Source organism: Perognathus longimembris, chromosome 14, assembly GCF_023159225.1.
Source record: "Perognathus longimembris pacificus isolate PPM17 chromosome 14, ASM2315922v1, whole genome shotgun sequence".
In the NCBI taxonomy this organism is placed as follows: domain Eukaryota; kingdom Metazoa; phylum Chordata; class Mammalia; order Rodentia; family Heteromyidae; genus Perognathus; species Perognathus longimembris.
Genome location: NC_063174.1, coordinates 58,609,116 through 58,632,661, shown reverse-complemented (window position 1 = coordinate 58,632,661; position 23,546 = coordinate 58,609,116). Strand labels below are relative to the sequence as shown.

General features: G+C 55.3%; 1 protein-coding gene across 1 annotated transcript in view; it reads left to right on the top strand.

Annotated features, from left to right (window-relative positions):
• The window catches only part of Bcl11b (BAF chromatin remodeling complex subunit BCL11B), an 88,105-nt gene that overhangs the window by 29,131 nt on the left and 35,428 nt on the right, over nucleotides 1–23,546 (top strand). Inside the window, 1 exon segment of the mRNA XM_048362344.1 lies at nucleotides 9,076–9,291. Within this exon segment, the coding sequence (XP_048218301.1) occupies nucleotides 9,076–9,291 (216 nt within the window).

Here is a 23,546-nt window from a genome sequence, read left to right as displayed (position 1 = left end):
TGTGTGGGGGGGGGGGGGAATGGGGGGGGACTGGAATTCACAACAAAATCAACGTCGACGTGTTCTGATTTTCCCCAATTTCTAATGGGAATACGTCGCAATAGAAATGATATTTCCACTGAGGACTGCAGTGCTGGATTCTTTAATTACATTAAATAGCGGTATAAACCTCCGCTGATGTAAACCTCTGCTGCAGCCGTGTCGTGTGAGTAGCTTGGATTGAATCGTAAGGAGCAATGTGACCAGCGTTAATGTGCTAACCAGCTTTATTAAATTAATCCAGTGAAGTGTTAATTTTTACAAATTTTGTTGTGCACATACCACACATCACCTCTGGTGTGTTCGGAGATGAAAATGGATTTCATGTAAAAAAAAACCAAAACAACAACAACAAAACAGCAAGTAAGGAGGTGGCTGTCAGACTGCTTCCTTAGAAGGAAATTTGTGATTTTTTTTTTCTATCAAATGCTACCGGGCTGAAAAGGAGACTCACAATATGTATATTAAATGCCATCTACATACAGAAAACTCAGTTAAAGGAACTATTTGGTTGAAAGTAATTACAGGCCTGTTCAATTTTTTAGTCAGTGACATTTCAGACGTGGCTTTGGAAACATAAAGAGGCCCTAGAAAGATTTTTGTTCTTAATGGGAGACAAAGCATTGAGCCCTCAGTATTCTATGTGTCCATTTGAAAAAAAAAAAAAGGTAAAAAAAAGAAAAAAGAAATACAAGAAGATTCAATTCTTATCAACAAAATTCAAGGGAGAGCTAGATTTCTAAAAAAAAAAATTCTAAAAGAGGAGATCAGTTGCTTCTAACTCTAATAAGTACATGTTAAAAAACAAAATATGCTTTTGAAGGATAGCAGGGACCCTCATTCTTCCACTTTGATTTTTTTTCCTCCTTGCTCTCTCTTAAACTTTCCCTTAGCCAAATTTATTTCTTTCCTGTGGAAAACAAAGAAATCTTACTGGTGCTGTGGTTATTCCTTTCCTGCCCAGGTTGAATTTTTATGGTCCCGTCTTAAGAAGGTCGACGGTGGTACTGACATTCCTCAAACTCGGTCTGCACCTGAAATTTCCATCTTCTCTCCTGCCTGTGCTGGGCTGGAGTCTCTGCCAAACCCTCCTTCTGGACACTCGGTTTCCTTTCTCATCTTTCTATTGGCTAGGCTGTGTTCTTTTCATTCCTAGTTCTCTGGGCTTCTCAGTTGAGACTTCCTTCCTCCTCCTCTTAATTCTCGTGGGTCCTCTGTGTGTGGTGCTTGAGGGAAAAGCCCAGGTTGTACTTCGTGGGACCCCTGAACCACAGCGACGTTTTGAGCTCAACAGCTTTTTAAATGTGTTTTATGGAGGACCGGATTTTTGACAAGAAGTCAGGTTCAGTGTTTCCCAGACATTCACGTCAAGTCAAACCCAGTGATTGCTGAGGGGAGGGGTGTGGGTAAGGAAAAGGGGTCTCTGCTTTAAAACACACCGTAGACATCAAACCCAAAGATTCATTTCCCCCGGATTAGTTCCCTCACAGGACACGTGACTTCTGTCTTCACTGGAGATCCCCTCTCCCCTTCCCGCCCCCCCCCCCCCCCCCCAGTTATCAATGAACAGAAACACGGGCATGTGTCTACGGGATGGTTGGCCCAGCTTATCTGAGGGGATCGGGCCCCTTAGTCCTGCCCCAGAGTTTTCATGCCTTGGGCTGCTGAAGATGAATCCAGCGTCCGGCTTCCTTTCCTAGATTGCGCGTTTCCTCTCGGTGTGCTTCCTGTGGCTACGGGTAGGCCACTGCCTGTTGCTCTGGATGCAGCTGAGGATCGGATTCCTGAAGGACCTGGGAGTCCTCTGTGGGGGCAGAAGCTGCTATAGGTGGACACAGCTACCCAGCTGCCTGGCTTCTGACCAGAAGGCCTACATCAGGGAGAAAGGAGAAATTCCTCTGCTAGGGATTAGCTAGGTGCTTCTGCTGGGGACATTGGCCATCTGCTAACCCCAGGTTTTGTTTTGGTGATGCATGCAGGCAGTTTAACCTTACGGGTGTGTGTGTGTGTGTGTGTGTGTGTGTGTGTGTGTGTGTGTGTTTGCATATATCTGTAACATCTCTGTATTTTAGATGCCCATGCCTATATTTTTCTAACTAGTCAAGCATAGAACCTTACCTTCTCTATCAAAGGCCCCAGTTTGGTGAGCTGACCTGTAAGTTGACTGTTTGCTTTTCTTTGCGCATCCTGCGCTGGATACATAGGCGTCAAGTGGAGGTGCTGATTTATATTCAGGATATTCAGAGAGCTCCAGGAGCATCCCCCTATAGGGAAGCAAAAGTAGACGGTCCAACCTGTGAGTGTTGCCCTGCAGATACAGGCGTGAGCGTTGGAATGGGGGCCCAAACACTCTGTCTGCCTTCTCCATGTTGTCCCCAGTGATTCACGGGAGGTGTCTCAAGGGTTGCAGTACCAGCAGGTTTCTCTGGAAAGGCCCCAGAAGGGGCTGGGCCTGCTGACGTGGCCTCTCCAGTTCCCGCCTCAGAGGACGGAGAGGGGTCTGCCGTGTCCAGGGTCTCAGAAGTCTGCATCTTTAGGAAACTGGGGTTGCCTATCATTGAACTAAGCACTTCTGGACCCGGAAAAGGGGTGCGATACCCCCCCTCCCCCTGCTTCTACTCGCCACACCCGCCACAGGGGACGGGGTTGGGGAGAGGTTTTGGTAAAGTTGCCCTGTCCCTCTTCTGGGGCTTCATGAAATGGGCACCGTGTTGGGGAGCGATACATCTCTGAGACTGATTTCTGAAAGGAGGAGGGAGGAGGAGGACGGACAGGCTCAAGGACCGAGCGCTGAGTTACCTGCCTCGTGCAGGTGGGTGGCTCAGTCTTCTGACGGTGGCTATGGGAGGATGCCCGGGTGGTCCACCCAGGGTTGTGAGCGGCGATCAAGTGGCGTGTCCGGGCGGTGTCAGTAGAGGTCGGCAGCCACCTCTCTTCCTGCTGTCCAGCTCTCCCAGTGACCCAGGCGACTGGTGAGGGAGGTGAAGCAGGCCTGTCACGGAGTGGGAATTCTGAATTCTCATCGGCCCCAGGCACCTGCAGGGTTGCAGGCTTTCAGCAAGAAAGCAGCGGGTGGAAGGCTAAGCATGGATGCGAACTCTGGCTTTACATCTCCCACGTCAGGGCTCCGAAACACGGGGATGCGTACCAGTGTGAACCCGTTTTCCCTTTCATTGCTCTTACCCCCCCACCCCCCACCCTCCCTGCCCCCAATCCCCAACCCCACCCAGGCTTCAAGGGACTAAGAGACCTGTGACAGGCCTTCTGCACTCAATCAGACAAAGCAGGTGGAGACTGAGAATGAGAAGCCAGAGGAGGGATTAATGGCAGGACTGAGGGAACCCTGGTTTCCTGCATAGAATTTCCTGGTCCCACGATGGCTGTGGGGTGGTAGCTTGAGCAATTCCCCCTGGGGCTTGGGTGGCTCTGGGAAATAAACCACCATGAAGATTCCTTAGAATCATCCTCTATTCCTGCTCTCTCAGCCACTCCTTCCATTCCCCCCTTCCCCCCCCCCCCCAAAAAAAAAGAGGAGGGAGAAAGAGACAACTGATAGGGCAAGTTGCAGGCTTCTGGTCAGTACCCGGGCCTGTTTCGTTTAAGGTGGCGCTCCACTCCTTTGAAATAGGAAATTGCCAAAATGGATGTCATCAGCCGCTAATTAGATATATTTTAACTGCAGGATCATTTTACCAGCCAGTGCTGTTATTATGTGCTTCAGGGTGAGCCCACGGCGGAGCTGTAACGCTCTCGGCACATGGTCTTAGCCGACAGTTAGTAGACAGTCAGCAGGACCGGCGAAGGTACTTCCTCTCGGTGGCATCTGGTCACGAGGGCATTTCTGGGCTCTCAGGATGCCGAAGTTGGACACCCTTGCGCTGAAGGTCTCCGTCTTTCCACCTTCTCAAGATGGACCCCCCCAGTTTTCCCTATCCCCACTTCCTGTGTAAGAAGGTCAAGGCCTGGATGCCTGAAGATGTCCAGACTGTGGGTACCGGTGGGCACATACCCCCTGATCGAGCACAGTTCCCCAGTCTCTGAGCCCCTGGAGCAGCCAGGGAGCAGCAGCAGATGGAATGGAACCTGTCCACCGGGTCGTGCTAGCCGGCAGGAGGGCTGTGTGGAGCACTGGCTTTTCAAGGCGCTGCTGATTTTACCTCCATCTTCCCTAGCACACCGGAAAAAGAATAGTGATTTCCTGTCGGGGTGGGAGGTGGAAGTCTAGGGTGAGGATAATGATTCTTAAATATGAGCAGTGCATTTGCCTGCCTGTTTCTTTCTCTCTCTCTCTTCTCTTCTTAATACATGGCTTTTTATATATTTTTCCCCCTTTATTATCCCTTAAGACAAAGTAGCTGGCAAAATATTTAAGTGATGAGAAAGAAATGTTTTTATTTGCCTGTGTGTGAACTGGGTTATCTGCCTATCTTGTTTAGGAAATTTGGGGCTGCCTTTTCCCGAATACTGTTAGCCTCTCAAATCTTTCCCGGCTCCATTTCCATATTTCTGCGTGCTTGTTCTTTGTTAGTCAGTTGGCAAGCGCTTATTTGAATATTAAAAATTTCTTTAATCATCAAAGGCAGGAGAACAGTCTCATGAATATTCATATTCTCTCTCCCCCCCCCCCCCCCACTAGATTCTAGTTCATTACCCTGCGGTAAAAGCCAAACAGCCATCAATCGCCCTCATTACCGGCTCTGGCGTTTTGATTGGCTGCCTGCTGCCCACAGCTTTTTTTTTTTTTTTTTTTAAATCCCCTCCTCCCTTTCTCCTATGAGCTGTCGTGTACCTGCCAACAACTTAAAAAAAAATCAACAATGCAGGAATAAATTTCTCTGGTTGAAACACAACTTTGCAAACTTGTCAAACAGTCCTTGTGGCTTGCTGGTATCTTAGTGGCCACCAGCACCAGGACTGGGCTCTGCAAACCCTCCTCCCCTAAAAAGGAACGAGGGGAAGGAAGGGGAGGGGGGGGCGGGAATTAAATAAATAAATAAAAAGGGAGAAACTTGAGCCTCTGAGATGAATATTTGTCAAGAGAGTTGACGTAAGTTTCATTTGCATAATGACTTTGTACTTCTGCATTAATAAAATTTGCATATGAAGCCATGTTAATTACTCCTGATCATGCTTTTTGCATTCATGCATAGTAATTTTCTCCGACTTGTGAGAATTAATGTCTTGGCGTGGGGGGAGGGGGCGCGGGGACTGTCAGGTTCCCTTGCCAGTGTCCCTCGTTCACAGACGCTGGCTCCCTGTCTGTCTCCTTCCTTGATCTGTGACTCATTTCTGCACTATCAGTAGGAGTTCTCGCCTTAAAAAAACGCATCCGTTGAAAGACACCAGTGGGGAGAAAAATAGACCTCTCGGCACAGAGTATTCCTGGCCACCTCTGTAGCTGGGAACAGTGCAATCTGCAATTCCCCCCACCGTTTGGGAGGGGCGGCCCTGAGCCTGCAGGCTGAACCTGGCTCAGAGGAGGTTCTTGTCACCCTCCGTGCAGGAGTGGTGTGTGTGTGTGTGTGTGTGTGTGTGTGCAGGCTCCTGGCGGTGGGTGTGTCCCCAGCTAGTGCGCATGCGTGGGGCTGGCACTGAGCATCTTTCAGGCCTGGTTGAAGGGAGGTGGTCTTCGGGGACCCCCTTCGGGAGGCTCCATGCCCCGGAGGCGTGAACAGCGACCGTGTCTCCTGTTCTGGACCTTTCAGCACATTTCAGGGGCCCCATCTGGAGACATTTTTGGGGAACGGAGAGCAGGAAGGCAGTGTTACCCTTATAAACCCATTGGGCTAGGGGAATCCACGGAGACAGCCGTCATCGCTCTCGGTTTTCTTCCTTGTCAGAGTGGGGACGTGACGCCTACCCTGTAGGCAGGCGCTGAGCTTCACATGCCATACCCACGTATTAATTGCTTATTTATTTTTGTCTACTTTAAATGATGCAAGTCACCTGCTCTCGATTAAAGCTGAGCTGGTTATCTGGCTTCCCCCTGGCATACATCTCCACGCGCAGGGGGTCTGTTTGGACTGAGACGGGCCTCAAAAGAAAGTATTTAAAAATACAATGGCTGTGCCGTGGAGGCCAAGGCCTTGTGCACGCGAGGCCAGTGCCCCACCCAGGAGCCCAGGAAGCTTTTGCTCGCCGTCAAGCGACCGAGCTGTGCGAGGTGTTCCGAGAGCAGGAAGCAACTCCGAATTGAAAGTAGACGACGGCCCCTCCTTTTCCCCGCCCCGTTTTTCCACTGTAGTTATTATTTTGGGGGGGGGGTAGGGTCTTGAGGTTTGCCTGGGGCTGACCTTGGACCGGGATCCTTCTGTCTACATCTGCTCCCCTTGGCCACGGAACCCATCATGTGAATGAGCCACCATGCGTGGTTTATGGATTGAGATGGTGGGGAGGGGGGGGTCACTTTCTAAGCTTTCTGCTTACGCAAGAAGCTGGGGTTACAGACCTGAGCCACGGTGCCAGCCTGAATGTTTTTTTTTTTTTTTTGTAATTAAGATGCACATATGCAAAATCCATTTGGTACCCACAGTGGCTTTGAGTGTACTCGCCAGGCTTTGTCGCCATCGCCGCTGTGATGTAATTCCAGGCGGTCTAAGCCGCCACCTCCTGAAACCACCTCGCGCTCTGCGGTCCTCACGTCGCAGCCGCCCCCCTGGCCCCGGGAGCCTCCATTCTGTCTCCGTGGATTCCTCGGCTCAGGATCCCACTCAGGGAAGCAAACAGCGCGCGCGTGCTTCCTCGCCCGCTCGCTCGCTCGCTCGCGCGTGGCTTTCGGTGCGTGGGTTCCTCGCGCTGTCCCTGGGGGCAGCGTTTTGCTTTGGGGAGCTGTTTCGTAGGGAGCCTCCTGCAGGGCATGAGGTACTCGGACAGTCCCAGGGAGGTCCCAGACCTTGAAGCCCCTCTTTGCTGCCCCTGAAGCAGGCTGACTTCAGTGAGCTCACACTTCAGAAGGAGGCCTTGAGGACGCTTGTTTCTACTAGCATCACTACCCACGCGAGCTTGATCACCTTGACAGACCCTGGCCTCAGACTCTGGCCTGGCCCTGCGTTGGCCCTGTGGCTTCAGGGCCCCTTCCTTCCCGTCTCTTTGCCCTCTTCCTATCAGCGCCATCCCCCTTCCTATTGGGGTGACGGTCACGAGGCCACTTGGGGGGGTTCAGTTGCCTTCTCAGCTGGATGGGTAGTGGTGCTGAGTTGTGACTTCCCCTAGAAATGGAGCCAGAACTGGAGTCAGAGGTTGGCCGTTTGCAGCCACCAGTGAGTGACTGGCTGAGGTCAAGTGTGCCCAAGTCTCCCCCCAGCCCCACACGGCCCTGGATGATGGGACCCCTGGCTTTCTTGGTCATGCCCTCCATCTGTAGCCGTAGAGGGAGGCACGACTGGGTTTCTACCCCACAGCTCTCCGAGCCTCTGTTTCCCCCTGAGGAACGAGGGCGGTCCTTCCCTCGAGCAGGTGGTTGGGGTACAGTCAGCACAAATGGCTGATGATGACCTTGGGCCCCAGCGGGGACCCCAGACTCAAAGCGAGGAGGGTCAGGTGCAAGTGGCCTTTCAAGCAGCCTTTCCGGAGGAGGCTGGTGACAAGGGCCTGCCCTTCCTCAGGGCTCACACTAAGCCTGGGGCCTGGCTTTCCACTCAGTATCTGGGGTTCCTCAGCTGTGCCCTTGGACTATGCCGGCTCAGAAATATCCGGGTCCCTAAGCTACCCTAGTACAGAGGCTTCAGTGGCCCAGCAGGGCGTGCGGAAGGCTGGTTCTAGCTTTGTCTCTTGGCAGGACGTTGGCGGTCCCTGGGCTCTAACTTGGGAGTTAGGCTGTGGCTTTCTCCAGTCTCAGCCTCTGTTTCCTGATCTGTACAGTGGATTTTTTCTAGCGTCTGTTGCTCAGGGCGGTTAGGAGGCCTGGATGCGGAAGACTTGGCAGGCTTCTGGCTCTCCGTGCCTTTGCGGAGCCTGGCTCACCTGGGAAAGGGGGCATTAGCGGTGGCCAAGTATGGACAGATTCCCACCTGTGCAGACTTTACCAGGAGGTGAGGCTGGCCGGCCTCCCCGGCAGAGCCAGGACGGCTCGACTGCCCGTCATCTTGTTGATGTTTTTCCTTTTTGTCTCTCTGATGCTTCTTTGCTCAATTATTTACCCAGGGAATTTGGGCTTCTCCACTTGTGGTTTTGGCAAGCGCTTCACACAAATGTTTTGCCCTGGTGGTCTCTTAGCCATGTAAGATAAACGGCCAAATCAAATGCAGGCCTTGCCTTGCCTCGCCTCGCCTTGCCGGCAGCCGACCGAGACAAAACTGCAGGGCTGGGTGGAGGAGAGAGAGGCAGTCTGGCGAAAGCCCTGGTCTTTTCTGTCCTGGTGAGGAAGAGGGTGCTTCCAAGCGAGGACCCAGTCATTGAGAGGGGCCAGGTTTTCTTGGGGTGGCGGAGGGATTCAAGGCCTTTTTGAACCCTGCCGGGGCTGGGGTGCTGCTTGCTATTGGGGCGGGGGGGGAGGGGGTTGGAGAGAGGACCAGCAGCAGGAGGATAACTAGAGTCTAGACCCTTGGAGCAAGGGGCGCCCAGCTTCCCAGCTCTTGCAGAGATGGGCGATCCAGAATCTGGTGGGAGCAGATGATCACTCGGAGCCCCGTCCCGTTCACTCCGGAAGACCCCCTCACGGGAGGATTTTTTCCTGGGAGTTGGGGCCTGACAGTCCCTCTGTGTCCCTACCCCCTGTCCGAGGCTCCGGAGGCAGAGGGCCCCGCCCTAGGACCGCCCCGCCTGGCAGCTGCACACCGAAGGCTTTCCCCGTGGCCCCCCCCCCCCCCCGCCCCTCACCTCCACGACCTGACCCCGCTCATCATCCTGCCCACGTTTGGGTGGCCATGCCCGCAGACCGTCACCCCCCTTGGGCCTCTCACTCTTTAAAAGCCGGCCCCACGCCCCGCGCCCCGGGCCCCTCCCGTGCCCCCCCACCCCACCCCCACCCCACCACCCCCAGCCTCTTGTGCGGTCCAGGGCCCGACTGACCAGTCTTTTCTATTGTTTTTTCTCCAGGGCCGTGCAGGCCTGCCCAGCTGCCAGCGATGGCCCCCATAGCTGCCTCTTCCTCCCACCCTCACACATCTGTGATTACTTCACCTCTGCGTGCCCTGGGCGCTCTCCCGCCCTGCTTCCCGCTGCCCTGCTGCAGCGCGCGCCCGATGTCGGGCGACGGGACTCAGGGTGAGGGTCAGACGGAGGGTCCCTTTGGATGCCAGTGTCAGTTGTCAGGTAACGCAGCCGCCGCGGTGGGGAGGGGGGTTGGGGTCCCGGGATGGCGGGGTGTGCCCTGGGATAGAGCTGGGGGCCCGAGATGGGGACCCAGGGGTGGAGTGCCACCCTCACCCCCAAATGCATTTTTGGGGGGGGTGCCAGGGGGAACGTGGTGAAGGCCGTCAACGGAACTGTAAAAAACCGGTGTCTCGTTTTTCCCAGAGGTTGGGGGGGGGTGCGTTTCCATTCCCCCACCCGCTCTGAGAGCCTCGCTCCCGGAATGCACTGCCCATCCACCCTTCCAATTCCATCTCTCTGGGCTGTTTAGCTAAAGCTTAATTGGATAACGCTTAACATCTGAGGTTTTCCCCTGCCCTTGCCTCTGCCCGCCACCCCAGACAAGGTTAGAAAGGATTCCTCGGTTGTCTGTGTACATCACTGGAGCCATCCAAAATGCTGAGTTTCTCTTTAGGACAATGTGTTGCCCATTAACTCAGAGGGGGGAAAAAAAAAAGTTGCTCCCAAGGAGTCTTTGTCAAGAGTCGGTGGTTGCCGGGCGCCAGTGGCCCACGCCTGCAACCCTAGCCACTCAGGAGGCTGAGGGCTGAAGACTGACGTTCCAACTGAGCCCAGGCAGGAAAGCCCAATGAGACGCTTATCCTTAATGAACCAGCAAAAAGCCACAAGTGGAGCTGCGGCTCACATGGTAGAGTGCCCGTCTTGAGTGGAAAAGCCAAGGGGTAGTGTCCAGGTCCTGAGTTCAAGCCCGAGTACTGGCACAAAATTGAAAACAAACTAAAGAATAGAAAAGAAAGGAAGAAGAAGTTGCTCCGGCTATGAGGGTGGAGTGAAGCACTGTGGGGTGGTGGTGGTGGGCGGGGTGGGGGGTGGGGAGGCGTGGACAGCACCATGGTGTGTCTGGCTGTGGGCAGACGCCGGACCTGCACACCTGTGTGCCTGCCCCGTTCCTGCTGCCCTCCCGACGTGGCCAGGCCGGGGCTGGGCAGCAGCGCACAGCTCTGCACACCTACCCGCGTCCCCCAGACGAGAGCGAATGACGTGCCGCGGCCGGGCGGGATACCTCGTCCCCCGGCCGCCTCCTGGCAGGGCCTGCCGGAGCCGGGAGGCTGACACGCACTCACATGGCAGGCAGCCGTGGCCTGGTTTCTGTGGCAGGGGCCAAGGAAGGAGAGAGAGTGGGTGACTGCAGAGCCAGGGCAGATCCGGTTCGCGAGGCACGTGGCAGGCTTTGTCTGGACCCAGACCGTGAAGGGGAAGCTATGTGTGTGTTGGGCGAGTTTTGCCTTTCCCGGATGCCGTCTCAAGGGGACAGTTCCGGTGGGAGCCCGGGGGTCTGTGAGAGGCCACCGGTCGCCTCTGTTCCAGGGCTCCGTGGACCGCTCGGCTGCTGGGGTGGCCTGTGGCCGTCCAGATCCCTGGCTGCAGTGACAGATGGTGACATCACAGAATCTGGCTTCCAGGGTGGCGCTCTGGTTTCTCCCTGGGTCTCTGAAATGCATACAGCAAAACCCAGATCACCCGGGAAGGAGGGAGAACAGCTTCCCAAGAGGCTGGTTCGCCTGGTCTGCGTGGGGTGAGGGGGGGGGGATTGGGGCTGGCTGGCCTCGCCCTGGTGGGGCAGATCTGTGCGGGGGGGGGGGGGGTGGTGTTGCAGAAGATGCTGCTTGGTGCGCGGGGAGGGCTGCCCTGCTCTCCTGGCTTCCCGTCATTAGTGCTCCAGCCCTGCGGCCACTCGGGGGCCCTGCTATCAAAGATCAGCCCCAGTGTGTACGGCTGGACTCGGTCAAGTTCCGCGTGTAGAAACATGATCTCCTTAGCAGAGGCCTACCGCCAGGGTTTTAGTTAACCCTCTGTTGGCTCTGGCTCTCCGGAGAGGCTGTCCAAGTTAGGGGAGAGGAGCCCCCGTGCCTTCCCAACCCGGCTGGACCCTCCTGACATTTTTGGGGAGCACCAGGCAGCAGCCATTTCTGTCCTCATTTGGCAAACAAGTCGGTGGGAGGGGCTCAGGCAGGGTGAAGGCTGGGCTAAGGTTGATGTCCAGGGGTCCCTTCTGGGCGAGCCTCCGGACAAGGTCACTGTGCCGCCCATTGAGCCCCGCTGTGTCTGCCCCTGTCCCGCAGAGGACAAACAGGGCTTCCGGAGAGGGTGGCCGTCAGTCTGTCCCCACGCTACCTCCGGGACCTTCAGGGGCTCCCACAGCACCGACTTTGCCCTTGGTTTTGGCTTTGGCATGGAAGACGCTATGGCTGAAGGGCCCCAAGGCCTGGCACAATCCCACCCCCCCCCCCCGCCTCTCCCCGCAGGGGGCGTGGCAAGGAAGGACCATATCCGTCCCGGGACCCCCTCCTGGGGGACTGGCTCTGACTTCCGCCCTGGGGCCCATACCCAGGACTCTGTTAATTAGCGGGCGCTAGGCTGTGTCACCCTCTTCTCTGATCACTTTCAGTACCTGAAAGTCTCCTATTCCAGTGGTTTGTTTTTATTTTTGTCCCTTTGTGATTTCTCTGCCTGACACGGGGCTGGCTGCTTAAGTGTTTTTAGTGCCTGTTTAATTAGTAGCTGGAATGGACTCATTAAGTCCCCAGTAACCCATTAGGCGGAAGTGGTCCGCCATAAAGCAGGACTGCCGTCCATTCTTTGCTTTGTCCCTTTTTCTGATCGGAATGCCTTGAACTTAGGGCTTCCCACGAATACGGAAATCTCTGGTGCAAATGTGCCTCATACAGGTTAATTGCGCACGCAGGAAGGCATTCTGGGTTATTATTAGAAAGGTATGATTTTGCGGGCAAGAAAACCATACAGGTATGTCTGTGTGTGTCCACCCCAAGCCGGCAGCATTCTAAGCAGGCCCCCCTCCCCCACCCGGGCCCCCCCCCCCAGGCCACCCTCTGATGCTCACAGTGATAGGGGGGACATAACACCCTTTGCTTTGGACTGGATTCAAATCCTGTGGGCTTCGAATCAGGATGTTTCTGGGTACCAAAAGGTCTTCCCTAAGAAATTCCACTTAGAGGATTTGCCAAGTGGCGGTGGAAAAGTCTCAGCCTGTGGTCCTGGCCTGGAAGTCCACTTGGCCAGTGGCCTGGAATACATCATCCCCCTGTGAGTCTCCGCTGCTTCTTCTTTCTTTCTTTTTTTTTTTTTTTGGAAAGGATTCATATTATGTATGTGCATATAGCATTTAGAAATGAGGCACCTCGTAGACTGATCCCTGAAACAGATCAATGTGAGTCTACGGTGGACATTCCTGGGCAGGGGACCCTAGCCAGTGCTCCCCGGGGCTCCCGCGGGGCAGCTAACAGCCTCCTCGCCTTCAGCACTCTTCTCCGTTGGGAGACTTCTGCGATTGGAGTGAAAGCACGAGGCAGTGTGGATCCAGAGAGCCGTTTCCCCTCTTGGGAGGTTCCTCAGTTTACCCATCTGTAAAATGGGTTGGAAGGATGTGAAGGCTGTTCCTGAGGATTTTGCGTGGGGACCGTACGGGCCAGGGGCTGGGAGCGCTGCCCTCGTCCTGAGCGAGCTCCGCAGAAGGTTATGACCCACGAGCTTCCCAGAAGGACGGTGCGCCTTGTCTGGCGCCGCGTAGCCTCTTCCTTCACGCCGCATCCCCGGCTTCCGTGCCTATAAAGGCATTTACCCTCTTGGCTGGCTTAGCTCGCGTACCGGCATTAGAGGTGGAAAGGGAGCCGAGCCACTTCATTGCATATTTAAAAGCTGCACATGTTCATCAGCCAGAGTGATTAATACATGTGCTTGGTGAAGTTCAAGGTCTCACGCAAGAACACACAGGATCCCAGCTTGGGGAAGTGGAAGTGTTTGGATTTAATAGAGAGAGTCAGTGGCAGTCATTAGTATATGCTGAAAGCACAGGGCAATCTTGTAAAGTTAAATTCAATTTACTTTTCTACTGAAATTGTGCTTGCTGTGTTATTTAACTAGTCTGGGGCTTCTTGGCATGGGTTGAAGGGACAATAAAGATAAAAGAATTACCTGTAAGTAAATAGTAGGGTTTAACAGTGGAATCTGCCATTCTTCTCCTTCTCCAATTATATCACAGTGTTCATTTGGTGTTGCTTTTTATAAGTGGAGTGGTTGGATGGGCTGTCGTGGAGTAGACCACCCTTGCTGTGTGGGACACGGTGCAATTAATACAGTCTGTCTGGAAAGTGGCCTTATTTCGGGGAGTTTTATGTTACTGATAGGGTCTGCACTCGGCACGTTTCATACCGGAATGAGAAGGGAGCTGGAGTCACTCTTCTGGACTGGGTTTGATTAGCAGTGCAGGGCCAGTGGGCAGCCGCTCCAACGCTGACGGATGGCCGTCCTCACCGGGCCCCGCCCCCGGGCTGTGTGGGTTCTGGTCCTGGGGGGGGGTGGGGGGTTTGCTAGAGGCAGGGCAGTGGGGTGTTAGAACGTCCATTGACACGCCGGAGGGAGAGGTGGGGGTGGGGGCGAAGAAGAAAAAGCCCCGTGTGAGCGTGCGGGGCGTGTAGGGGTGGGAGACCCCTGCAGGAGGGGGTGGGCGTCCCTTTTGTAGAGTCGCATTTGTTGTTCTGGACTTTCTGGGGCTCACCAGGTGCCAGTGCCCATGGGGGTGGCTGATTGCAGAGAAAAGGGCTTTCAGGGAAGTTATTAAAAATTTAGAGACGTCATCTGTGTGCCTCACCACGTCTACGCCGCCCAAGGGGTTGGTGGTGGTCCCGGCTTGCTCTCTCCCGGGCCAGTGTTGGGGCGTCTTTGCAGTTCTGCCTTCTGCGTCGATGTCTCGAGAGATGGGCACCTCTGTAGAGGTTGTCTTGCCCCGGGTGACCACGTGCCGAGTTCTGAGACACCTCCCCCCTCCCCCCGCCCCCCCCCCCGCCCCCCAGAGTGCAGGAAGCGGAGGGTGGTGGGGCTTCGGTGGTCACCAGAAAAGCCCTCTGCCCCCGTGGCAGGCGGACCAGGTCTCCTTCAGCGCCAGCGGGGCCTAACGCGGGCGGCCGGGGGGGGGGGGCGAGGGAAGACCGCACTGCTGCCCCGTGAGGGCGGGGCACTGCCCCTGCCAAGCATGAGCGCCCTCAGGATAAAGAGAGCCCGGCTGCGCGCTGGAGCGGACGCCGGGGCGGCCCGGCCGGGGCAGGCCCCGCGGGCGTTTCTGAAGGCAGAGAGAAATCAAAGACCCCTGTCCCGGTCTGCACACGAGGCTGCTCTTTCTCTGCTCTGACAGGAGAGGCATTGGAAAGTGCAGTTTCTTTCTTTCTTTTCTTCCCTTTAAAAAAAAAAAAAATTTTTTTTTAAAAAAATTTTTTATAGCTGTCTTAAAAAGGAGTTTGGCTGTTTAGCACAGCTGGCGCTCATTACATTATGCACTGGCAATAAAATAGCATGTGTAATTAATTTTTAATGCAGCAGCGCTGGATACAGCGCTTTCAAGCAGTTAGCGGATGGCAGAGCCAGCGCTGGCCGCTGACATCAGACACCTTGGAGCAGCCAGCCATGTTCTCCTTTCGAGGGATTCGAACGTGGTGGGGCAGGTGGGGTGGGGCTGACCCAACCGGAAATACTCACGGCGGTGGGTGACTTGAGGCTCCAGATCCATCTGTGAGAACCCAGGACCATTCGATCTTCTTCTCTGACCCTTTTTGTGACGTAGATGGGTAAACTGAGGCAGGCAGTGGGAAAGAGACTCAAGGTAGAGGTGAAGAGAGTTGACTCAGACCCGAGCCCCTTACGCACTGCCTGCTGGGTCAGTGCTGTCCCTGTTTGTGTTCGTGTTTTTGCGCCAGTACTGGGCTTGAACTTAGGGCCTGGGTGCTATCCATTAGGATTTTTGAGCAAGGCTGGTGCTTTACCACAGAAGCCACAGTTCCGTTTGCAGCTTTTTTTTTTCTTCCCCCTACTTTATTGGAAATAAGAGTCTCACAGACTTCTGCTCAAGTTGGCTTTGAATTGTCATCTTTGGGTCTCAGCCTCCTGACCATGGGCCTGTGTCACCGCACCCAGCCACCATAGCTGTGAGCCTGGATTATAGGTGTGTGAGCCACCGGTGCTACGCTCATGCCGACCCTCTTGAAAACCCGAAAAGGCACCAACCTGCCCTAGCAGAAGCCTGTGAATACCTGGGGTTCTTCCCAGGATATGAGGAGTCGGACTCAAGTTCTTGCGCTTGCTAGTTTGGGGGCCCTTCCACGTGAGCCCCCTTTCACATCGGTTATTGTGAGGGGCCTCTTACTTTACGATCCAGCTGGCCTAGGTACTAGTGGAGATGGAGTCTTACGAACTTGTGTGCCCATGCTGGTCTTGAACTTCGATCTTCTGATCTCTGTTAAGTAACTAGGATTACAGCCTTGAGCCGCTGTGTTCACCAGGCATAAGTACTGATTTCTGTGTCACCACCAGACTCGGGGTGAAACCTGTGGTTAGATTTGGCATCAGATGAAAACAGCAGTTTTGGAGCTGAGGGCCCCCCCTACGTGTGACCCCTGAGACCCTCAGGTTTGTCACCTGCAATGGAACACCTTCCCCCCCACCCCCGGCACCTGTCCTCATTTTGCAACCTCCGGTGCCCTTCTTTTTTTTTTTTGCCTGTCCTGGGCCTTGGACTCAGGGCCTGAGCACTGTCCCTGGCTTCTTTTTGCTCAAGGCTAGCACTCTGCCACTTGAGCCACAGCGCCACTTCTGGCCGTTTTGTATATATGTGGTGCTGGGGAATCGAACCCAGGGCCTCATGTATACGAGGCGAGCGCTCTTGCCACTAGGCCGTATCCCCAGCCCCCGGTGCCTGGTTCTTTTTTTTTTTTTTTTTTTTTTTGCCAGTCCTGGGCCTTGGACTCAGGGCCTGAGCACTGTCCCTGGCTTCTACCCGCTCAAGGCTAGCACTCCGCCACTTGAGCCACAGCGCCGCTTCTGGCCGTTTTTCTGTATATGTGGTGCTGGGGAATCGAACCTAGGGCCTCGTGTATCCGAGACAGGCACTCTTGCCACTAGGCTATCTCCCCAGCCCTGGTGCCTGGTTCTTGATCACTGGCTGCCCTGCCTGTCGGAGGGCTCCACGGTGTGGATTTGTGTTTGAGTTCCATGTCGGGCCGCTTGCGCGTCCGTGGCAGTGCTGCCGGCACTGGGGAGGAAGCCCCCGGCGGCAGCCATCTTCGGTCCTGTCCTCGGAGCACATGGCCGCGAATCTGCGGCTCCAGGCGAGCTCCTTCTCTCCAAGTCCTGAGCCTCCCCCGCTTGCGGAGGCGTGGGGGTGGCCGCCAGCATCGTCCTCACCACCCATGCTTCCGGAGGTCCACTGAACAGCTGCCCGAAATGGGACTCCGTCTCAGTGGACCTCCCCAGTGGGGGTGGGGGCGGGGGTGGATGGGAGCAGGCTGAGCTGTGGAGAATCGCTCTGCCGTTCCGTGGGCTCGGGTACCACGCGCGATCACGACCGCCCCGCCAGTTCTGTGACGGTCCCGTGCCTCGCACTTTTTAGACGAACAGGAAGGAGGTGTCACCTGTGTTCCTAGGGCTTGCTGGGCTTCATGAAAGAGCTTACTCTGTGCCTCTGCCTTGGACACAGCCCCCCCCCCCCCCAATCCCTGCCCCTTTCCTAGGCGGTCCTCTGTTCCCCTCCTCCGCCCCCCGGTGTGCCCGGGAGGCTGCTGGGCTTCCAGAGGCCGACCACCCCTTGTGGCCCCGCAGTGCGTACATGGTGGCCCGGGACTGAAGAGTCCGGCCTGGAGCTTGTGCTGGTGACCGTCCCCTCCTGGTTGGAGGTGGACCACAGGAATGGCGGGGTACCTCATGCCTGGGGAGATCCCCAGACCTCCTCCTTGACCTCACCGGGTATTACCCGGACTGGATGGAGGGTGCAGAAATAAGCCAGAAGGGCCACAGTGGGTGGGCTCCGTGGAAGTCCTCACACGGTAGGTGTGAGATGCACACTTCGGAGTGCCTTTCGTGATTTAGAGTAACGAAGCTTACAGGGGTTGGGATGGTCCGGGCGGGGGGGGGGCGGGGGGAGGGGTTGCTGGGTTTTGCTTCCAAGAGGAGGCTCAGGGCGGGGAGGAGTGGCTCCTGCTGGCCCCAAGGGGGTCAATGCCAGGGGAGCGGGGGCGTGGGCATTTCCTAGGAAGATTCCCTCAGGTTCCGGAAGCCGCCTCTGTTACTGGCTGGGCCTGTCCCGTGCCCCCGCCTCCCTCCAGTGCCCATGGCAAGGCGTGGGGCCGGAGGTGCCCGGGACGGTTCACACGGTGCTGGGCACTGGTGGAGGGTGTACCCGCAGGTGCGTGAGAAGAGGGAGGAGACACGCAAGCAGCCGCGGTCAGGTTCTCTACCACGGTCGCCCGCGTCAGCCCTGCCCCATCCACTTCTCTGTGCTTGGGAGAAACCAGCGTGGTGTCTTCAGAAAGGCCGGAGGTGTTCTCTGTGTGTGTGTGTGTGTGTGTGTGTGTGTGTGTGTGTGTGTGTGTGTGTGTTTGGCAGGTGGATAGAATGTTCTCGACTTTTCAGACCCACGGCAGGGGAGGGGCCACGAGGGGGGCTGTGTGCCGTACATATTTCACAATCGAATCCGAGTAGCCGAAACCATGCAATGCGTGCTTTACGCAAGCACCATCATCAAGGCAGGCCAGCGTAACCCACAAAGAAGAAACCTTGGATGGCAGGGGTCCCCTTCCACGTCGGGGTTTGCAGCCCGGGTGAGACCTCGGAGGAGTCGCGGACTGTGTGCCACTGTAGTCCCTCCTCGGACATTCCTTAGTAGTGGGCCAGGCGCCGGTGGCTCACACAAGAGGTTGAGATCTGAGAGTTGGGGTTGGAAGCCAGCCTGGGCAGGAAGATCTATGAGACTCTTCTCTCCAATGAATCACCTGAAAAGACTGACATGGAGCTGTGACTCAAGCGGGAGAGCACTAGCCTTGAGGAAAAAAGTGAGGGGACAGCACTCAGGCCCTGAGTTCAAGCCCCAAGACTGACACCAAAACACATAAGTACAAAAAACACCCCACAACAACTGGTAGGTGACAAAGATGGGATTTGAACCCAGGCCTCTTGGGATGTGCTGTTCTTTCTGTTGTGCCTTTCTTGGGGAGGCACGAGGGAGCAGAGGGCTGCCGGAGAGGCTTGAGCTCGTGAATCAAGAGCTGAGGATGGCTGGCCGGGGCCCTGGCTGCTAACGGCGTCTGTATTTTATGCTTTTAGCAGCAGGGTCAGAGGGCTGAGGACCTCTCCAAGGAGGTTAATGCAAAAACAGAGTTACTATCTGCAGAAACAGCCTGCTGGAAGATTTTCATAAAACTTGACGTTTTTAATTATTGCCTTTGTTAATAAGAGGTACGGAACGGCTGATGGGGTGAGCCCCACCTTGCTGGGGGCCACGAGTCTGCTCTTGGGGCTGTAGATCACCAATTTTTCCTGACTTGGGGTTTTTTTTTTTTTTTTTGCTCTGAATTTCCTTATGGTTTATGAACCAGCTCAATGACTCTTGATTTAATCGTAAGCGGAACCATTGTGTTTTGACCCAGGATGTACCACGGGGCTCCCACAACTGTGCAAAAGAAAAAGTTATTCATTTGTTTATTTATTTATTTTTGTGTCGGTCCTAGCCAGTAGAAAATGGCCATCATCTTGAATTCAGGGCCTGAGTATTGGCCCTGAGCTCTTTTACCCACCCGAGGTTGGTGCTCTTATCACTTGAGCCTCATCCTCACATCCTGCTTTCTCGGTGGTTCATTGAAGATAAGAGTCTCACAGACTTTTCTTTCCCCGGCTAGCTCCAGATCTCGGCCTCCTGAGTATCTGGGATGACAGGCTTGAGCTACCGGTGCCCCGCTTGCTTTTGCCTTTTGATGACCACAAACAATGCTGCTTGGCGCATGGACGTACAAATACTTCTTCCCCGCTTTGCTTTCAGTTCCTTTGGGCGTTCGTCCAGAAGCGCGCTTACCAGCAGTGGGATTGACCTCAGGGCTTTGTACTCCTCCTTAGACTTTCTGCTCAAACCTGGAGCTCTCCCTCTTGAGGCGCACCTTCACGTCTGGCATTTTGTCGGTTGACTGGACCTTAGAGTCTCTCAGATTTGTCTTCCTAGGCTGGTTTTGAACTTTTGTCCTCGGATCTCAGCTTCCCGAGTAGCCAGGATTACAGGCGTGAGCCACGGGCGCCCGGCTATCATAGTGTGTTTTTATGTTTTCTGGGCTTGCTGTCTTGGCCATCTCTGGTGTGAAGTCTGGAGCTCCTAGCTCTCCTGTAAATGTCTCTCAGCAACGGCCTTGCCTATCCAGAGATCTGCTTTTTAGCCAACTTGTGAGTTGGGGAAAATCCTGCGAGTGGACACTTTTCACTTTTCCTTTTGTTGTTGTTGTTATTGCTGGATCTTTAAGGCATTGGTTTGAGGGCAACTTGGCAGAAAGAGCCAGAACTCTGTGCGTGAGTCTCTTAAGGGTCTCCCTGCCGCACGGGTCATGGTGCTGCTTTTGCTCGCTGGGCTGGGCTGGGAGGGATTCAACAGAGGAGGGGCCTTGGGTCCTTTGTAGATCATGGTAGTCATTCGGAAGCGAAGCCAAGGAATACTAATCGGGCTGTGATTTCTCTGTTATCCTGGGTGAACGTTCCAGACCAACCAGTAGAAAATGGCTGAAATCTAGATGGTTTCTCTCTGTCTGCAGCATTTTCTTCTCTCCTAGTTCAGAGCCTCAAGTTCAAAGTCAAGGCATTGGCTCCCTTCTGAGGCTCTAGGTAAGGAATCCGCCTCGCTTCTTCCGGTTTCTGGTGACTCCAGGTGTTCCTGGCTCGTGGCCAGCTCAGCCTAATCCTGGCGTCCACGGTCACCTTAGTGGTCTCCTTGGCAGGCAGCGTCTCCTCTTCTTGTGCACCCTTGACATGAAAAGAACCATCACCAAGTTTGGGACCATCCTAGATAACCCGGGACTATCACAGCTTAAGGTCTTTAACGTAACTATATCCACGAGGACCTTTTCCTAAACAAGGGCCCCTTGGCCGCTTTCGCTGATTTAGTTGTGGAGTATGTTCCAGGGGCCACCCAGCAGCCCCTCACACGCCCCTGGCTAGGTTCTAGGTCCCTTCAGGGCAAAACCTCCCATTTGGTTTCTGGAAGAAGTAAGCCTGGGACAGGTTCAGGCCTTACTGTCTGTGAGATGGCCACGTGTCTTGTTCCCCTAAGCATCGTGGGGATTTCCAAGTGCCTGGCACCTCCAGCCAGCTCTCAGACTCGATGGGTTCTGGAAGCTGTGTGGTCACGCTGGTCTCCTCCCCAGCAAGGCCCCCGGAACAAGTCGGAGCCCAGTAGCCAACAAGAGAGGGGCATCTATCTATCTATCTATCTACCTATCTACATTTTAGAAGTCTGTAAAGATCACTATGAGATAATTAGCCAAACCGAGTAGAAGCTAAACATAGCTGGACACATACTTGCCTATAATTTTTTTTTTAACAAAAGGAAACATAATTATGTTGGTAAACGGACTCTGCCATGATGTCAGGAGTATCTTCAGTCTGTGTTTTCCACGATGTTGTTGTACTGATCTCTGGAGACCACCCGTGGGGTGATGTCATCACCTCATTGAGGGGAACAGAGCTCCCCCCGCCCCCCCTCCCCCCCCCCGAGGCCTGTGGGGCTTGGCCAGTGCTGAGGCTCAGGGTTTAGCATCCCCGGCCTGGGCCCCCGTGGGCTGAGCCGACGATGGTGTTGTCTGGAGATGTCAGCGGGTTGGGATGGCCTGGTCATCGGCAGAATGGCAGCCGGCTCGGCTCCAGGCCCGGGGTGGTGGCCCTGGGGACGAGGCCCGGCTGAGTGGCCACCCCGGGGGTGATTCGGGTCCCCGCCGGCTTGCAGCGCTCACCAGAGCTCCAGGGAGAGGGTCTCGTGGCTTTTCCACTTGGAGCCACTTCTTTGAGTCATTTTCCTCCCATGGCCTCTGCCAGGGTCCTCGGTCTGGCACAGTCTGTGTACTGAAAGACCCCCTGTGTGTGTGTGTGAGTGTCTGCGCCTGTATGCTCCCCGAGTGTGCGTATCTGTGCGTGCAGGCAGGTGTTGTGTGTGTGTGAGTGCACACGTGGATGTTTGTATGTGCGCCTGTGGTTGGGTGTATGTGTATGTGTTTGTGCCTGTGTGCAGATGCACTTTGTTATGTGTGCCTTGTGTGTCTGTTTCTTCTGTTGGTGTCTGTGTGTGCATTGCGCGTGCGTGTACGTGCGCCCGTGTGCTCCCCCACCCTGGTGCTGGTGCGTGTGGCAGAGGCACTTTTGCTTATTCCCGTGCTCATTCTTTCTGGCCTGTGGTACGTGTTGACGTGTCACAGCCCGTGTTCCGCGCAGGGCTTCGGGGCGAGTCTCTCCTGAGAGAATAATTCCCTCCCCAGTACCTACCAGGGGAGGCCAACCCCCCCCACCCCCCAATCTCAGGGGACCCCCCCACCCACCCTGCAAGTGTGCTCAGGGGCGTGAGGGCCCTGGGGGAGGACTGCGGGGCTCACCCCCTGAACTGTGGCACGGATGAGTTCTCTGACCCTGGGCAGGTCTCCTGGCCCATGTCTGCCGGGGTAATGGACACAATCCTAAATGCTTGCTGTAGGTTTTGTGGGGGAAATAACCCCTACTTCACCGACGCGGAAACCGGGGCCGGATGGTGACTTGAGAGCCCCTCCTGAGCTGCCGTGCTTTCTTTATGAGTTGTCTTGCGCAGCAACTGCTGGTGGGTAGTGAGTGGCAGGCCTGACCGTTACGTGCTGTTGTCGCCGCAACTGTCACGGGCATCCTGGTCGCTGGCTCCCGGGGTGGACCGGTACCACCCACACCTGCTTCTTTCCTCCCACCACCGTCCCGCTTTGGGGGGGCCCCCCCCTCCCCAGCTCATCCTTCACTTGGTGGGCCCGCCTTCCACCTCCTGGCCCCTGCCGTCTCTCTTCCATTTTGGGTTTGTGCAGATCTGAGGTCTCAAGTCTTTCTCCTCTAATTGCGACAGAGAATGCACCCGCCCACCCCCCACCCCCGTAACCCCCAAAATCACCATCCCGAAAGCCAAAGTGCAGAGCCACGGTTTTCATCCTCCTCTTGCTCTTCCTTCTCTGGCTCCCCCTCTCTCTCCTTCTCCCTCTCGGTCTTGCCTTCTCTGTTTCCGTGTGCCACCCTCCCTTCACCCCCTCATACACCTCTTCCTTAGGAAGGGATTGGCTGAGAGCTCACGGCTAATAACCTATGGATTTATAGAGCCGGCGCGCGCGGGCTTAATCAGCTCTGATACCCGGAATCAGTGTCCTGTCTCTTTAAGTCGAGACTCTGACTTGCTGTGGTATTTTACAGTGCCTGGTTTCATTTATGCTGGAGCCAGACTTACTATGTGAGAGTCGTCCGCATGCTGGAATTAGTCTTAAGCTTGCTTCTGTGGCGTTGCCAAATTCCATGTTTGTGTTTTATTTAGAATTCTTTTCACGGCCAGCCTATTCTGTGCCGGCACACACACAGGCACTGTTGCGCCCCGTGGAGAAAATAAGCAAGCTTGCGTTTTCTTTGGCACAGGCCGCGGCCACAATAGACTGCGGTCTCTGAAACATTTTTTAAAAGCTATTTTAACCCATAACAGATGCATAAAGTCGGCCCGGGCCTGCCAGTTTTCTTAGTTTTAATTAAAAAATAATTACAGTCTAATGGGATGTTAGTGACACATTTGAATGAATGGTGGGTGACATTATCTGCAACTTATAAATTAGTGCCTCTCCCTTGGCTGGGGCCAGGGGTGGGGACGCGTGGGGAGGGGGGATTTGGAGTTCTGCTGTTAATTGCAGGGTGGGGGTGACAGGGTGACAGGCGCTGAGGCTTGGATGGGGGGGGGGGCCCTGGTAACGGTCCGCCCGTGCTCAGGGTCCCGCTTGGTCTGCCCAGGATTGGGGGCGCCTGGGACCCTTCCGGTATCCATCCAGGGCTGACTCACCTGAGGGGCGCGTCCCGCTCTCGGTGGACGGAGAGCGTCCTGCAGGGCTCCGGGAAGCTCTTGCTTCTCGGCCCCCATCCCCTTCCGCCACGAGCCCCCCCATCCGCCGATCAGCATCCTCAGTGGGGAAGCGAAGAGGCAGAAAGCCAGCGCCTTGCCCGGCGGGGTCTGGAGTTCCGCTTGTCCCCCAGAGGCTGCATTTCATCAAGCTTGGTGGTGGTTGGTTGGAATGGCCACGAGTGGGTGGGTGGGTGGGCTGGAAGTTGCTGGAAGGTGGGGTCCCTGCCCAACCTAGGGCTAGAACCTGGGCTTAGAGTGAGGGGGCGGAGACTGTGTTCTGGGC